Here is a 17,870-nt window from a genome sequence, read left to right as displayed (position 1 = left end):
ACAAAAAAAAAAAAAAAAAGCTTTCTCCTCAGTCCCAGTGTGGCGAGGTGCTTCTGCATGGCTTGCAGTGATGATTCAGAGGCAGAGTGAAGGATAGAAGCAAAGCAACTTCGCTCTAGCCAGGGGATCCCCCAGGAAGGGCTGCGAGAGCATGTCGGTGGGGGAGGGAACATGTGCCGTGCTGCTGTGTTACTTTAAAGTACTGTGTCCCTCTCCTCTGTCTCATTGGATCCATGTCACCACTCTAGGCTGTGTGAAAGGGTTTTTCAAAAGTCCTCGCCCTCCTGTCCGTCGTCCCCTCCCCCACTGTCTGACTCATAGAGGCGGCTGATGGAAATGATGGCTGATAGCTGCGAAACAAAACATAGTTTCAGTGCTGTCTGTGATATAAAAGGTTTCACAATTCAGGATTTGTTTGGGCCCCCCCCCCCCCCCCCCTTCTCTTTTTACTGCCTGGGTTATTGTGAGCAGCGCTGTGAGTTGATTGCATGTGGAGGGGTGATGTATTGATCACAGGCAGTCTTTTGATAGCTGCGTGCTCCAGAACACGGACAATTTATGTTCAAGAGTGAATGCTCTGAGTCCAGCACACAAAGGTCATTCATTTATTTCATGCTCTCATACTGGCAATCTGCTTTTTTTTTCTTCTGACAACAAGATACCACGGAAATACACTGTTTATAATGCTCACCTGGGAAAAAAGGAAAGCTTTGGTTATTGCAAATGTATGCGCGTGCCTCTGACATAGCAGCCGCTGTATTTTTCGGTGTTTCTGATTCACACTTACATTACTTTTAGATATTCCTTGGCATTATTTATACATACCTGGCTTGCAGTACAAACACAGTCTGGTTCCTCTGCTGTGAGTGCATGTACATGCTGTGTCAGGGACTACTTTGCCCCAAAATAAATGTTTTTGAAGTAAATTATTTGGAGCAGCTCCTTGCTGGCCCGACCAGCCTTTGTGTCTCTAAATCACGGTATTGATTTTCAAGGTACCGAATAAATGCGCTCTGAAGCACAGCACATAGTATCCTTGTCTCAACCTGATATGTGCCACTGCCTCCCTTAAGATTTAATACATTCAAGCAAGCAAGCAAGCTCCATCTCCCTCTTTCTTTCTCTCTTTTTTCATTTGTCCACACACAAGAATCGAACAAAATATACCATGTTCCCTCAAGCCTTTTGTAGCTCGTTTCACCTTATAATATTTCACTATGTGCATAAAATGATATGCAGTTGTTTTGTACAACAAGAGAGTCTCTTATTTCTCCTGCTACATTTCATTCCCTTCTGACTTTGCCAGCCTGCTGCTGTGTGGCTGTTTCATTCTTTCTTTTTCTTTTTTTTTTTTACTGTGATGGATTTTAATGCATTTCCATGCTCTTATTGATATAGAATGACACTAAATTTGGCGCCAGTCGGCCCCGTCTGAGCCTGGCTGGAACGATAGATGTTTATTGGATTAGTCTGTGGACATGCAGAGATTTGAAGGCTCTCCTCTTTTAATGCTTATAGACAAATTAACAGGTTTTTTTTTTTTTCTCTGTGCCTGCTAAATCTTGCGTCATACATCTTCATGTATTAACACTGTCATTACTCTGTTTCGACAGCTCAATCTCATCTTCCTGGTCATCACAATGTACAAAATGGTGAAGCACTCTACCACCCTGAAACCAGACTCCAGCCGAATGGAGAATATAAAGTAAGTAAAGGGTCAAATGCTGAACACCCCCCCCACCCCCATTCTCCTGCTTATCAGCAATTTAACACTGGTGCTATTCCGGCACCAGCCCCAGGAAAACTAAGTCTCTTTTACTCTTACGGTAATGATTTTATTTTTTTTCCACTGCCGTACTACCGTTTTTATTTTTCCGTCGGAAATGATCCCGATAAGAAGGTCCACCAGAGAAATGCATTATTTTGACTCTCGAGATGTCACATTTGCACAGTTTTGTAATGAGACTTTTGGCACGATGACTACACATAGTCATCTTTTAGCCTTTTGTTGTATTTTTTTCGAGCCACTAGCCACAGAATTGCACGGGCATGACACACACTCATCACTCTACAGCTGCAGCTTAACTATGCTCTGTAAGCTCTGCTAGGGCGGGGCGGGGTACAGCGGAACAGTTACCATGTGTGTTTGCCAATGGAACATGTCAAACCTTTTTTTTTTTTTTGAGATCTCAGCATCAGAAAAAAATTCCTTCGCTACACAACCGCCACCACCCGACCACCACCCCACTATCCCCTGCAAGCTAAGGCTTTCAGCAATTATCACGTTTTCTGCTTCGGGAAGTTTTTCTGAAGCACTAACTCTTTTGCTTTGTTTGTTTTTTTTTTGCACTTCTGTGAAAACAATATTTATTGCTCATTATTGCAGTCTGAAAATCAAGGCCTTTTCCATTTGGGGTCATATGGTTTTGTCACTCGCAGTAGCAAAAGCCCCACGTCATTCTGCACAATTGTATTTCTTCCACCACTCTGTGTAGGAGCAGCAGTATGGCTATTTTCATCCAGTGCTTGTTATTTTTCATTTTTCCTTAAATGATTGTGTGCAACATTACAGCACTGTGGTAAAACTGCAATCTGGGAGAACAGTCGGAAAAGTTCTTATTTAGACTTCTGGGTTTATTTGAGATCGACGACTCTCTTATCAAGCAAACCACAACAGAACACATGTACTGAACATGGTAGCACTCCACATGGTGTGCATTTGTACTTGGATGAAATGATTTCTCTTATGCTTACACTGCGGAAAGACATGGTGTATTAACAGCTGTTTCCCTGTGTATTTTTGTGCTGAAGTTCGGTCTGAACGTCAGTTTAGCACCAGTGTCATTGCATGTTGCATGAGAAGGCAAAGTTAACGCACACCCTGTCCTTTCTCTTCTCCTGCCATTCTCCTCCTCTCTCTGTTCTGCGATCCACACCAGTAATTATCGTGTTTGTGACGGCTACTATAATACAGATTTGCCTGGGTAAGCTTCTACTATATACCTCAGATAATTTATGTCACCCACACATCACCACCCACGCATTCAATAGCATAAATGCAAATTCGACCACAGACAATGTGCTCTGACTTTTGTAATTGAATCATCAACAGCAAAAGAAATACAACTCTGTCAGACTCTTTGCCTCCCGTGGTTTCCCTCGGATCAAAGTTGAAGATATCGTACTCAAATGCCGACTAACGCACACTGTTATGCGCTCTGATCTAATTGTGTTTCTCTCTTCCTGCTTATCATGCTCTCTAGCTATGAAGATAATAAACGGTTTATCAAGTAAGGACATGTTGCCCAGAAGTCTCGTCTTCAGCTTGTAGTTTATCCTCTCTCCCCGTTTATTCTGTCTTTCTTTTCCTTTTCTCCGCCGGTTCATACTCTTCCGAACTGCAGCTTCAAAGCTACTCATCCACTGTCCTTGTGACTGCTCACCTTCACCGTGTCCATCATCTTGAAATTCAGTGTTGTTGTTGTTGTTGTGTTTGAGCGCTGACCTGTGACCGCTGCTGGTGTCTGAAGGCTCCACAGGACCTTCACACACGAGGCCGGGAATCTCCTTTTTTCCTTGAACTCTTTCCACATCTGCCTAGTTCTCCAGCTCTGATAACACACTCACTAGATAAATATTAAGTATATAATAGTATCAAATGATTATTTTTTTTTTTTAACACGCTGTGCTTGCTGATTATGCTGGTCTGTATGTTCTAACTCATAAGTTATTTACAGAAAACCAGATTACGGTTTTGCTTCCTTCTTGTTTGTTTGAAGGCAGGGACTGCATTCCAGTTTGGGCTGAGAGTGTGTGTGTGTGTGTGTGTGTGTGGATGGAGGGGTGTGGACGGTCGGGAAAGGGTTTGTGAGGTTTCATAGTTGTTGTTTGTCATTTTATTGTTTTCCTCTCACCTGGTTTACAGCTTTTTTCCTATTTTTTCATAGTGATGGTGATTGCAAAACCCACTCATCATCCTGTCAGATCACTAAATGCCTCTCACGCTGGATTCGTCCTCTCCTTTTGTTTTTGGCTTTTGCTGTCCTTCAGATCCTGGGTCATGGGGGCCTTCGCTTTGCTGTGTCTGCTGGGTCTCACCTGGTCCTTCGGTCTCTTCTTCATCAATGAGGCCTCGATTGTCATGGCATACCTCTTCACCATATTCAACACCTTCCAGGGAATGTTCATCTTCATCTTCCACTGTCTCCTCCAAAAAAAAGTAAGTTTCTCGTCATCCGCAGTGCTCAAAGACGAGGGATTTCTCTTTCAAGGTGAAACATTCCTGAATTTGAACAGACCTTTGCACCAGAATACAGAATACCCAGAGCACCACATGCTGATATAAAGAACAAACACTGCTGGCTTCAAGATCTTGGCTAAGTCATATGTAAAGTCAACAACGTACTGTAGGTAAACACTCGGCTGTTTGCTCACGCAGGTCCGCAAAGAGTACAGCAAGTGCTTCCGCCACACGTACTGCTGCGGAGGGCTGCCGACCGAGAGCTCACACGGTTCTGCAAAGACTTCCACCACACGGACCAGCGCACGCTACTCTTCTGGTACACAGGTAGACCACCAGCTTCATACTGTCAAAGACTCGCCGAGTGTCAAAACATAGAAGAGCACAGTGTTTCCTGCACACACACTGTCACCATACAGCTCATTTACACTTATAAACCCCAAAGTTTAAACAATTGCTCACGAGAATGTACTGTCGTCATTAGCATCGTGCACTTTAGCTTCAGAGGTAGATCAAGTGACACAAACATGATGCCACATTATACAAGCAGCATCTGCTGTACTGCATGAGTACCTTTCTTCTGTTCTGCCCCCTTTAGCACTTGCTTTTATCTTTTTTTTCTCACTAACGTCATGTGCATGGGAAATAGTACTGCACTGTTTAAAGAGCATTGCAGGCACATTCTACTGCGGGGAGAGAAAACGACAGAAAAACTTATTTGCTTTATCCCTTTCTTGTTAAAAGCTAATAGTCCTTATTAGGCGATACCTCCAGATGTATTGTGCTTATGGAGAAGCATCCCTTTTATACTTTAACCTCCAGCCTTATTCAAGGTACTTGTGGCTGGAGCTGAAGTCGTTCAAAAGTTGACTCACATTAATTAGTTTTGAAAGACATACGGAGAAAGTGAGCATTAGTGCTGCCCTTGCCTCACTGCATACTAGTATGCATGTGAGGAGTGGTAAAGTCAGTAGTATGTACATAGCGAATCAATGGAAGTTGATCTGAAAGGTGAGCGGGCTTGTTTAAAGTCCTAATGACTGTCCCTTGTTGACCTGACAGAGTCGTATCAGGAGAATGTGGAATGACACCGTAAGAAAGCAATCCGAGTCCTCCTTTATCTCAGGTGACATCAACAGCACCTCCACCCTTAACCAAGGTCAGTTCACACCTCATGTCTCTCCACATGCACACCTATGCACACATTTCATCATCCAGCTAAAAAAGACCTCCTTCAAGTTCCAATGATCTCACACCGCAGTATAGGATCCTAATCGTAATAAATGCCTTCAGTTTGAAAAGACAGAGCAGTTCGGTCAAAAAAAAAAAGTAGACCTTTAATCCGTCCTCAAATACTCTGCGCTCTGTCATTCTGGCTGCTAACGTCGGTCTCAAATTGGGGCAAGACTGGAGGAGCGTTTTTTTTTTATTTAAGTGCTTGCTGTCTAAAGTTCATAACCAGGCTCAGGGGAAACATCGACAAAACTAAAAAGGGCGAAGAAGAAAAAAAACAACTTTTATTTCAGGAAAATCTTAACGCGCAGAGAGAGGCCATTTGTTGCCTGGCATGTAAGGTGACCTCTGTTACTTTACAGGGGGATTTATGAGGGAGGGAGGGGGAAAAAAAAACTGCCATTTATTATTTAGCTTGAGCACAAACATGATGATGAGAAGATGATGTTCAACTCTGACTGACCTGGAGTGCTTAGTGTGATGTTAGGCTTTCTGCTGCCTCTGAAATGGCTTTCCAAGCATGCAAAGGAAGAGAGGGTTTACACCGAGGTGGTTTAACTTCCCTCCCTCCTCTACCCTCCACCGACTCCTGTCGCTGCCGCTCTTTGCCTTCGCTTTCTGTTTTGCTACCACTTCACACAAGGAAAACATTACACCCAGGGCCTTGAAGCACGTTTTGACTCCCCAATACAACTGTAACAATATAGACGTAGGGCTTCTTTTTTTTTAGCCCCTACAGTACCGTTTCCTGGAGATGTTAATGTTAAGGTTGGATATTGATCACTCCGGGGTGTAGCAGCCTAGTTACCCTGGAGTGTCGGTGCACTAAAGGAGGGCTCTATCTCCTGGAAGCACTTCCCTGTCATTAAAAACATCCCTGGAGACTTCCCAACATGACAGATGGCATTTAACACTGGTGATAAATGGCAGTTGAAATACCTCAGATCCTTAAAACACAGGGGGGGGGGGGAAACTGCAAGTAACATGAGGTTTGCGATGGTATGGCCAAATTTGAGCCTAAAAAAAGATTTTGATATAAAAAACTTGGAAGAGGGGAGATTTTATATTTGGACCTGGTTCAAACAGTGAAATATTTGCCCATGGTTTGTGGTATTAATATTAAGTAAATACGACTTGTGAAAAACAATAAGCACAATGCATTATATATATATATATATATATATATATATATATTTTTTTTAAATGAACGACCTGCAACGCACATAATAAATGAACGTGAGAAGTAAAAAAACTAATGTACCTCATGGTTGTAAAATGGCAGGAAGGCCTGTAAACATTTTTTTTATGCGCATGCAGAAGAAGCTGGTTTCTTGCTTCTCCCCAGTCGCTTCTCAAAATTCAATCTGCGTTCTCAACTTCAAAATAAACACCCTAGTTTCAGATTTTGGCAGACACCCTGGGCGACACTTCACGCCTCGAAAGACAAAATTTCAACAAAATTTCTTTTTTCTTTTGTCCATGAAACTTTCAATCACTGTCGGCTGACTGCGCCACACTTAACTCCTCTTCTGTCTTGCCACTCCAGGAATGACCGGGAATTATCTACTAACAAATCCTCTTCTTCGACCACAAGGCACTAACAACCCTTATAACACCTTACTGGCCGAGACAGTCGTGTGTAACAACCCCACGGCTCCAGTGTTTAACGCGCCAGGTGTGCTTACTTAATACTTTCACCTGCATTCAGGCTTTTCTTCTCTCTTTGCCTCCTTTGTTTCTCTTCCTCTTTGTCTCTTCAGTTGAGTATACAGAGGCCAAATGAAAAGCAGGATGTTCTGCAGTATCGCCTTTCCTTCTGAATCATTGTCTCCCAAATACTCGATACAGTACATACTGTGCGCACATGTTTTCATGTAGAACGGAGATTTCCGTGGCTCGTCTCGACCCACCCTCTGTGTTCTCATATTTCTCTTATCCAAACTGAGCGGGACATAATGATTAAGATGGGGAAGAGATACTACATGCTCTGCCTTGAGATAATGTAAACAGTGGTGTGTTGACCTGAAGCTGTATTATAAACTGCATGATTATTAAGATTTATGCTCCTGAATTTGTCAGGAGCTCTGTTATTTTTTGTGTGTTTTAGAGGAAGCTTTCCCATTAAAACGTGTTACAGTGCAATCAAAATCTATGCGGCTTAATGCAGATCCACTTAATGCAACTTTGGCATTACGTTGTCTGTGTATAGATATATTTGGTAATAGCTGATATACTAAAAAAAAAAAGTCACTATATCTCAATTGCACATGGCATTTAAGCATATCACTGTTGAGGCTGCTGCGATTATGTGTGTTATTCTATTTTGATACTGAAATGGCATCTTTTGTCATGTTTTGTGCTTTTCCCCTGTGCTTCCCCTCTAGTGACCTTCAGAGAGACAAGTATGGGAGTAAAACTTAACTTTGCCTATCAAATGTAAATTATTTTCCGCATGCTTATTAAAAACAACCAAAACCCCGGCACAATCACTTGGTTTACTTTAGGCCATTAACACACACTCAGTGAGCAAGTGGTTCACAAACTTATCCACCCAAATTCTACTCTAATCTGAAAAGAAATAAAAAGATTTATCTCGTCATTTGAAGAAATCTTCCAGATCTGGCAGCTTTATCACAAATGCCCAAAAAAAAAACTCCGCTTCTCTCTCTCTTCTGCTTAAGTTGTGATTTTCATCCGACCAAAAATGTGTCGCTTTTTTTCTGGCAGAAAGAAGCATTTTTTTTTATCGAGGTTTCATTTTCTTTTCTTTCATTTCTTTTCTCCCAAAATGTCTGTCCTCTGTCCTGTGGCATTCAGCACTCTGTGTCCAGTAGTATTCCCCTCACACCTTTCCAGGCAGCACCTGTCTGGACACTAAATTGCCTCCTAGCAGGCACAAACACATGGATGTCATGGCAGCAGCTGTTTCTTTTTTCCTTATTCTCCCTTTTTTCCCCACAGCTTTCTTGTCATTTCTCTTAATTTCCAATAGGCTCTGTGAAAGCTGCACTTTTAACATGCCTCTTACAATCACAATTACTCCCCCCTTATTTTAGACAAAGACAAACCTTTCTGTAAAATATCCTATTCGTCTTCATCTTAATTTTTTACATCTGCGTTCTTCAAGGAGGCACGTTAGCCATAGCAGAGCACATTTTTTCCTTTATCTCCTCTCTCAATCACGGCGTAGCTAATATTTATCCTCATTTCGGCTGTTTTCCATGACCTCCATGCTTTGAGAAATTCCTCACATGACCTCTGCAGCGGCTGTGTTATTCTTGAGCTGTTCTGCTAGTGACCGGGGTCTCACTGGGAGCTTTCACTGTGACGGATGCCAAGTGCCGGGCTGCGGGCAAGCTCTGACCTTTGCCAGCTTTGGGTACACAAGCTGCCAACTAATGGACAGAAAGTGTACCAACACAAGCGACAAAAACAAAGAAAATGTTTGAAAAAAATTCTTCATCCACAAAAAAAAAAAAAGTAGCTGTTGGCTAATTCACAAAAGTAGAAGCTATTTAATGCTTGTTTGTTTTATTTGCTGAACCCTTGCTCTTGCTAATTTGCAGTTAAGACTTTTACTTTACGTTGTGTTGTTCTTTTGAGTGATTCTTCTTCATGTTACAATAAATCATTTTACTTTCTTTTGTACATCAGCTGCTCTTAGACCAGATAGCCTGAGCAGACAGACATGATGTGAGTTGTCTAAAGTGAGTCTTTTCACCTGCTGTGTGTGGTGATGGTGGAGTGCTGCTTGTGGGCTCCCCTTGTAGTGAGAACAAAGATGGCTGTCCCATGTTGATACATGACTACTTCCCCTTCTCTGTCTATGTCATCTTTTCCCATCTCTCTGTTTTTTTTCTTTCCCTCGGCACATCAAACCTATTCGTTGCTAGACAACCTGTTAAGTGTTGTAGCTTGCCCGTTTGTGGCTTCATACTTGTGGACATCTACTTTTGCCCGGTGTGTTGTGATGGTGATTGTATGTGTCTTAATGTTGTTTGGGATCTTTTTCGTTGCTTTGTCACTTCTGTGGCAGACTAAAACGCACAATGCTCTGCTTATTATGAAGCAATTTTTATAAAGGGACAGTCAAAATGTATATGTGAGAAAGTAAAATGATTTCTCATTGCAAACAATGCATGCACATATATGTGTCTATATATGTATACGTATATGCATATATGTTTATGCATATATGCCTATATGTATATGCATATGCTTGTATGTATATGCATATATGAATATGCGTATATTAAGAATTGTGCCTAACTAACGGATTTACAGCATGGCTTAATTTGATTTGAGTTTCTATGTGAAACTGCATCCTAAACAGCATTAAACTCACTTTTGCTCCTTTATATAATGATTATTGCTGTTGACTAATGTAACATCCCCCACATGTCCCCCTCTTTCCAGGGCACTCACTGAACAATGTGGTGAGGGATACAAGTGCAATGGATACTCTACCCCTAAATGGTAACTTTAACAATAGCTACTCACTCCGCAATGGGGATTTTGGCAACAGCGTGCAGGTAGTGGACTGCGGCCTCAGTCTGGACGATGCTGCCTTTGAGAAAATGATCATCTCTGAGCTAGTACACAACAACCTGCGTGCCTGTAACAAAAGCCACCATCAGCAACAGCAGCAACAGCAGCAGCAGCAGCACCACAGTTTACATCATCCACCCCACCACCAGCAGCCCCCGCAGTACCACCACCATCACCACCACACGGAGCGGGCTCCGCCCAAGGTGACGGTGGTGGGCGGCAGCAGCAGCAGCAGCAGCGAAGACGACGCTATCGTAGCCGACGCCTCGTCTTTGGTGCACGTGGGCGACACGGTGGGTCTTGAGCTGCACCATCAGCAGGAGTTGGAGGCGCCGCTCATCCCCCAGCGGACTCACTCGCTTCTGTACGCACCCCAGAAGAAGGTGAGGACCGATGGGGGAGTTGAAACCTTTGACAGCCAGCTGACACCCACCAACCCCGACGATAGTCTGCAGTCCCCAAACAGAGACTCCTTGTACACTAGTATGCCTAATCTGAGGGACTCTCCATACCCCGAGAGCAGCCCCGACGTGGTGGAGGAGGACCTGTCCCCCTGCAAGGGGAGTGAGACTGAGGACGTTTACTACAAGAGCATGCCTAACCTAGGGGCTGGCCACCAGCTCCAAGCCTATTACCAGATAGGCCGAGGGGGCAGTGATGGTTACATTATTCCTATCACTAAAGATGGCTGCGTCCCTGAAGGCGATGTACGGGAAGGACAGATGCAGTTGGTGACCAGCCTTTAAATGTAGGCTATTTAAATCATCCCCAAACCTCTTCCTCCCCTTTTGCAGCCCTGACCTCGTGAAGGACACACCAGTGAAAGGAAGGGAAGTGATCGTTTTATTTTTGAAGAGAAGCCCCGTCATACACACTAGTCATTTACAAACCCTCCTCCTCCAGCTGCATTGTAATCTCCTTTCCCCCAGACATGCCACTCTTCCTCCCTTTTCCTGCAGACCAACAGACTTGATGCACAGCGATGGCAGTGCACAGTTTTAATGAGACTGTACATAAATGCAGAGTCAAATTTCAATTTTAAGAGACAAGCCAACTATGTATTTAAATGTGCTGCTGCTGTTTAAAAATTGAGAAACATTTAAGGTACGAAAATAAAATAAAAGACAAAAAAAAAAAAGAAGCATTACTGGCTCCATCATATCAGCAATTTCCCGGTCAAAAGGTTGTACATACACTCCCCAACATCCTTGTTGAAGCCTGTTTTTTTTTTTTATTATTGTAAACAAAACAACACCCCTGGACCAGGATGTGGACTCTGTTTGTAAAATGTTCCCGATCAGACTGTCAGAAAAGGAATATAAGGTCCTGGTTGCCCAGCGTCGCTCTCCGTCACCTTGAAGTTTGGATTGTATAACCACTAGCAATCAAGCCCCTGGCCTTATATTTTCTCAACTGTACATTGAACTGTTGTCAAGGAAAATGGCTAAAATATATATTTTGTTGTATTGCTAGTGTAAAATAAAAAAACCATGGAAAAAAATGTTAATATGAAGAAACCTTTTAATTGCAAAATTTAACGTTTGAGAAACTATTGTGTAGAAGTTGCACATATGTTATACAGTGTGTTTATGGTTCCAACACTTCATTCATGGTAGTATGTTTGAATGTAAAGGCTTATGAAAAGAAAGGAGGATTCAACAAATTACAAAGATGCATTATCACTTCTTTTCCACTCGTGAACAGTGTTTTTTTGCTTACTGAGTTCCATTGATCGCCCATTGGAATATGTCGATATGATTTTGCCAAAGTGGCATTGACTTCAGTAGAATGGGAATGCAAAAACCCAGTTAAAGTGATTTATGCATTGCACATTTTTTTTGTGTAATTATGAATGAAGCAGATCTTTTTAACAGTCATGGCAGAGTGATGGGCAAGGACTTTTGACAATAGAGTTTCTAGCATAAATGTAGTTATTCCGCCTGGGTTTGGACATTTTATTTATTAAAATCTTTCCAAAAAAATAAATGGGAAATGTGTGAATATTTTCCAGCACTGGTATACATGCTGTACTGTAGCTCATGTTTTTTATGTAAACATGTTACCAAGGGGCTCATCACTTAAGACTGATGTAAAGTTCAACACGTGTATAACAAATAAAATAAATGTGAGATTTTTTGTCAAAATGCCAGTTGCTTTTTAATGGTTTGTGTTTTTGGTACTATTTGAAAAAAACAGGTTTAATTATTTTGCCATGGACAAAATATACTTTTGACTCAGGTTATAAGTAAGTCCAGAGCACCTTGAAGGGTAAAATTGGTGAATTGTTTTCTGGGGAATTTATTTGCTTATTGTTCTGCTTTTTTCTCCAAGCGCTGCAGAGTAGAGAGAGCTCATTTCACCGTATGTGTTAGAGAAGCCAAATCTTTCCATGTGATTCAAAGATGAGAAACTCAGGTAGGAAAATTGCATTGTAAATGTTCCTCTGTGTGGTTGTAACACTAATAAAGGTTGGGAAATGACACTGGTTCACAGCATTGTCCACTTAGTATATTATTGAATGAGCACTAGTCCCTGGCACCATTAAAAAGCCCGGCGCTACACAAATCTTGTAAGATGTTGGCTTTAATGCCTGTGTGGGAGTGGAAATGTGTCCATGGACCTAACAAGGGGTCAATGTTACACTTGGCTGCGGTTGTAGAAATATATTACACATAATATGTCCGAATATGACACGTATTTGCTCTAATTAATGTCTGCAGCTGAAGCCCACAGTCACTTCCTGTACGGTTTATGCCTCAGGTAATGCTAATTTAAGAAGCATTTCAATATATCACCAGTTGAGGTGGAGTGACAGCTACTCAGCAGGGTAGCTGGAAATTGCACTGTTTACCATTTTGGCATTGAAGGAAATGACTCACAACTTAGCAAAAATGCTCTTTTTATGTCAGAGCCGGTGCACATAATGCTGTGTGGGCTGCGTGTTGTTTTGACTTTTTCTACAATTACGTGACATTATGTGCAATTATCTGAGGCTACAAATTGTCGGAGAAGAATTATCTTCTTTTTTTTGTGATCTCTTGTACAAACCCCTTGAATGTCAGTTCGGAATCAGGTGTTGAGGTGATTGTTGACTGTTGAAATGGCAGACATAATGACGTGCATAATAATGGAGGGAGAAAATCATATTGATTTCCATTATGAATCCTTCAACGTAAAGCACCATTTTATTTGTGTGAGAGCCCAAAAGTTTGAATATGCAATTTTTTTCCTCAAAGAATCCTTTTTTTTATATATATAATTACAAATGTTAAAAAATAGTTAGACATCAACAAATTGTACTGTAAATTGAAAAATACAGAAATTATAGAGAGACAATTCATGTTACCGTGCACTGAGAGGGCATAGTAAAACCCGCCTTATGTGGAGTTAAACTTCAACATCTTTACTGCAGTAAACACTAAAGGAAATGTGTCATTGTTGAAAAGTTGTATCATAATTTGTCTTTGTCCATTGTTTCCTAGAGCACAAATCACAATAGTCACTTCTCACCTCTCACTTTTAACTGAAATAGAACAAAAACTCTCCAGTGCAGGATTCTAATATGAAGTCCACATTAACAGCAGAATAGCAGGTAGTCACTCGACTCAAATATAGACAAACAAATAATTGCCAGCCCTTTCCTCACCCCTCTCTCTAACTGCAGTTTGTTTATCCTAACACTGCGACCTTAGACGAGGATAAACGCGGCTGGTAAGCAGGTTTATTTTCCTTATTAAGGGCTGGGAAATATGAGCTTGGATTGGCTATTTGTCTGTGACAGGGAATGTGGACTCGGCACCCTCTAGCTTTGCGTAAGGCCCTCTCACTATGCAAGAGCCTCTCTAATTCCCCGTCTTTTGCTCAGGGAGAGACTCGCCCTTTGTCAAACATTGATTCAGAAGTAGGCCAGGAGCCGAGGGGCTGAGAGCTCGGCAGCTCCCACAGAGGAGCGAGCCGGCCCCTGGAAACCGAGGTAAAGAATGCTGTCAGCAGAATCGTGGTGAAACTGCTGAAGACAGATGTGTTGTTGGCTAAACACAGGCATGAGACTAATATGTGAACAAACATGGATATTTGTGATTGTCGAGTCAGAGGTAATATCAAGGATCCAAGGAATTTCAGTAGGATATGATGCAATTGCGTGAAAGATGAGGTTTTCCTGTTGATGAAATATTTTATATGTGTTTGCGTATATTTTGACTAATCCCAGAATGCACTGAAGGTCCCCCATGTCCTCTCCGGGAGACAGAAAACGAGGAGACGAGAGACTTCTTCTAAAAGCACTTGGTATTTTAGTCACAAAGAGATTTAATAAACATTTAATGAACTAATCATCAAGATCAACTGTGACAAGCTTCATCAACTTTAATTAAATAATAATTATGTGCACACTATCACCACTTCATGACTTTTTGAGTCTACATCCCCACATAAAAAATATACAACAAAACATTTTCTCTAGTCCAAGTGCAATAATTCATGCAACATTGTAGAGGTGGTTAGTCATCTTTGCAAGTGTACATTCATGTATGTGTTGAAAGTCGAGTGTAAGAAGTTACATTTCAAACCCTTGGGGATTTCTGTGAGGTTATCAATAGCAGTAGCAACTTCTGCAGTAACTCCTGTGAATGGAACGCAGTGCCAATTATAGATGCCATCAACGTGGATGAAAGTGATTGTGTACAAGCAAAGGAAAACCTCTCAAGCCACAAACAGTAACTGGCAGCGCAAAAGTAACTTCCCAAACTCTTGTAGTCAAAGGGGACCCTTTAACGGCTCACTCTTTTCTTTCCCCGGCCTCTTTTGTCCTGTCCCCCAACTTCAAAATGTGCAGATTTGCGGCCCATGGGCAATTTAGATCCGGTCTCGTCGAGGTGAAAAATCCAATTAACCTGCAGCTCCAGCTGCCTTCGTTATAATTCCCTCCCATAATTATGAAATTACCAGATGCAGGATTTCAAATGAAAAAGGGATGAGAGCGACTGGCTCAGAAAAAAAGATGAAATAAACCATTCTCAGCCAGTATACAGAGTTCCAATTTACCTCAAGGGGGAACAGCTAATTCTTCTGACTGGGTTTGAAGGTGAGACCTGCAGAAAGCCCTTGTAATCAGAATAAGACACATCCTAACAAAAACACGAGGATGGTTCCATGTTGAAATAGCCAATGAGATTAATGGATAGACTCTTGCATGTTATACATGTATACCTTTGAAGTGTCAGTATATAAATACACAATATAAGTCTTTGACTACTCAAAGAAATATAGCGACAAATAGTGGGACTGTGAGAGCTTTGGGACCTCTGGCGCAGACACGTATTCTGGAGGACTGTGAGTATTAAAACCTTTTATTTGAGAGGAAAAGATAAAACAAGTCAAAACACCTACACATTTCAGCGTCCTGCTGCCTTCTTCAGGGTGTTCAAACTAGAACAAGAACAAGTTAATGAGCAACACCGAGGTACAGTATATGGCAAAATATACAATGTATGAAGTTTCTTTATTGCATTTAAATTATTTAAACAGTGCATGCATTATTTGCTTATCCATTTAGAAAGTATTTGTGAGTGTTGCTCCCGACTTTTTCTTTTTTTGTCTCTCAAAACAGTTTTCCATTCATCCACGGACTTCTATATTTTTCAAAGAGCTACTGTGTCTTACCTTGCTCTTAGCGCCGGCCCTTTCATCGCAATACTCAATGAACATTAACAAAAACCCTGAGCTAAAAAAGCGTCATTGATTCCTCTACCATCAATTCAGTGCTGGTTACCTCCAAACACAAAAGTAAATGATTTAATTAAAGACGAACATATTTTCATCTTGCAGCTAATAGAGACACACAGTGATTCACATGGCTCTACTGTCTAACAGGAACGAAACAGGAAATATTTAGAAAATGTAACGACCTGCATAACTTTAACATTTATTTTTAGATCACATAATTAGTCAGAAAGAAATCTGTTGAATCATCCCCTTCAGTCTATTTAGAATCTGTCTGTCTGTCTGTCAATGGTGCACTTCCTTGGGTCCTCAGCAATACACCCACCAAGTGTGAAGGCGCTTGTTGACTTGTTTAATAGCGAAGGACAGACACACATAGGTCTACGAACATACATACAGAGACTCCTTCCATTCTAGTCAGATATTTCTCCCTAATGTGTTCAGAACATTACGCATCAGAAACATCAAATAGCCTATAACACAATTTCCCTACGTAATGGTACGAGTTATCGCATTGTTTCTCAGTAAATAGGCACCATGCATTCTGTACTTCCTGTTCAGTTCCTTCGCAGCAGTGAGAGACTCTGTCTTATCAGTAAATCTAACTTTCGTCTGATAAACTCATTGGCTCGCTGGAGGGAAGCCTCGAGCAATAACTACGGGATCTCCTGCCGTGTTACAAGCTTCTGCAGAACAATAGAGATAACTCACACAGCACCTGCTGTATGCTGAGACTCATGCAAACTAATACGTTATGTCGCTGTATCACACAGCATCAACATCTCCATTCATCATTCAGCGAGAAGGGAAGCAGCAACTTAATGGCCGCTCACCTACACTATTTTCTTCTTAAGGGTAAATACTTCCATCTTTACACTCAAAAGCACTGTTATTGTAAAAAGCAAGTTCAAAGATATGAGAAAATGCACTTTAACTCTCAAGTTGAAGTGGACCAGCAATCTCAGATACCTACATTCAAACAAAACCATCAGACACAACAGAAGTTTGTTACTTTTCCTGGCAGGAAGGTATGATTGTTCCAGCTGCAGTATTGATGAAATGTAAGAGAGACTGTCCTTTATCTGGAAAATCAAAGGATCAGTAATCAATGTCAGCAGCCCTCTCTCCCATCAAAGACACGTCGAGCAAAATGCCGAGGCTCTGCCTTGTTCCCTCTGGGCACTGACGGCCTTCATAAGACCAGGTAATGTTTCAAATATTCATAAAAAAGATGAAATACAACTCACAATCATATGGGGATTATGTGAATGAAGCAGCCATATAGAGTTCGGACTTCCACCTTTTCCCCACCATTTGGTTCGTCCTCAGAAAAGAAAGAAATCTTTGAAGGTCACTATTAAAATCATCAAGGAGGCACTTCAGATTCCCCCTGCTTGCTACAATGCATCTTGTCTCATGCATTAGTCAAATAAAAGAGAATCAATAACAGGTAAAAACCTGCTCTTACGCTCCAGGAATAAACCATGTATGATTTGCTGAAAAGTATTTTAACTACATGCAATTATAATGTCGAGTGAAAACATGAATTTGTGAATTGTAATTGTTGGTGCAATCAACATGCAAAACATTATGCACGATGCATTTTAGTTTCTATTTAAAAGGATTAAGGCACTGCGATCTACCGATTGGACTTTGGCCATGAACAAGCAGTCACAGTGGGACATAAATGAGATCCATACATCAAGGCGATGGGCCCGGTATTGTTTATAATTGATAGGTAGAGGGAAAACAGTTGTAACCTTGAATAAAGGTGTGCTGAGCAACTAAATATTGATCCAGAGTTTCCTTGCTGGTGGCGAAGGTGAAAAGAGACTATGAAGACAAGATACATGATATATTATGAATGTCTCTGTTGGACTGTTTGTCATTAGGATTCAGGAGGGCCTTTGCAGGAGAAACCTTGTCATGCTAATCCTGGCCAAGTGGTCCCACAGGGTCCCGGCAAACTGTGAGCAAGCATACATCTCGAAGAACTTCTTCTTTTTTTTTTTGTCGGTGATCTTTGTCATATTGCTTCCATTGCCTTTGTGTTGTCATTGCCCTATTTGTGTAGTAGTTTGTCTTGGTCAAATAATTGGTTAAGACACCAAAATGCAAAGCTTGCTCC

At 41.5% G+C, this 17,870-nt stretch overlaps 1 protein-coding gene across 1 annotated transcript in view; it reads left to right on the top strand.

Annotated features, from left to right (window-relative positions):
- adgrl2a (adhesion G protein-coupled receptor L2a) overlaps positions 1–12,501 on the top strand; it is a 92,247-nt gene extending 79,746 nt beyond the window's left edge. Inside the window, exons 19-27 of the mRNA XM_076088071.1 lie at positions 1,614–1,705; positions 2,940–2,984; positions 3,264–3,290; positions 4,051–4,219; positions 4,439–4,567; positions 5,303–5,399; positions 7,020–7,148; positions 7,858–7,875; positions 9,890–12,501. Of these exons, the coding sequence (XP_075944186.1) occupies positions 1,614–1,705; positions 2,940–2,984; positions 3,264–3,290; positions 4,051–4,219; positions 4,439–4,567; positions 5,303–5,399; positions 7,020–7,148; positions 7,858–7,875; positions 9,890–10,767 (1,584 nt within the window). The 3' untranslated portion in view covers positions 10,768–12,501. The remainder of the gene's footprint in view (positions 1–1,613; positions 1,706–2,939; positions 2,985–3,263; positions 3,291–4,050; positions 4,220–4,438; positions 4,568–5,302; positions 5,400–7,019; positions 7,149–7,857; positions 7,876–9,889) is intronic.
- The last annotated feature ends 5,369 nt before the right edge of the window (positions 12,502–17,870 follow it).

The sequence above is a fragment of the Anarhichas minor genome, unplaced genomic scaffold, assembly GCF_050575085.1.
Source record: "Anarhichas minor isolate MPS153535 unplaced genomic scaffold, ASM5057508v1 ptg000010l, whole genome shotgun sequence".
Taxonomy (NCBI): Eukaryota; Metazoa; Chordata; class Actinopteri; order Perciformes; family Anarhichadidae; genus Anarhichas; species Anarhichas minor.
The sequence above is the reverse complement of the archived record's forward strand: the minus strand, read 5'-3'. Positions and strand labels throughout refer to the sequence as shown.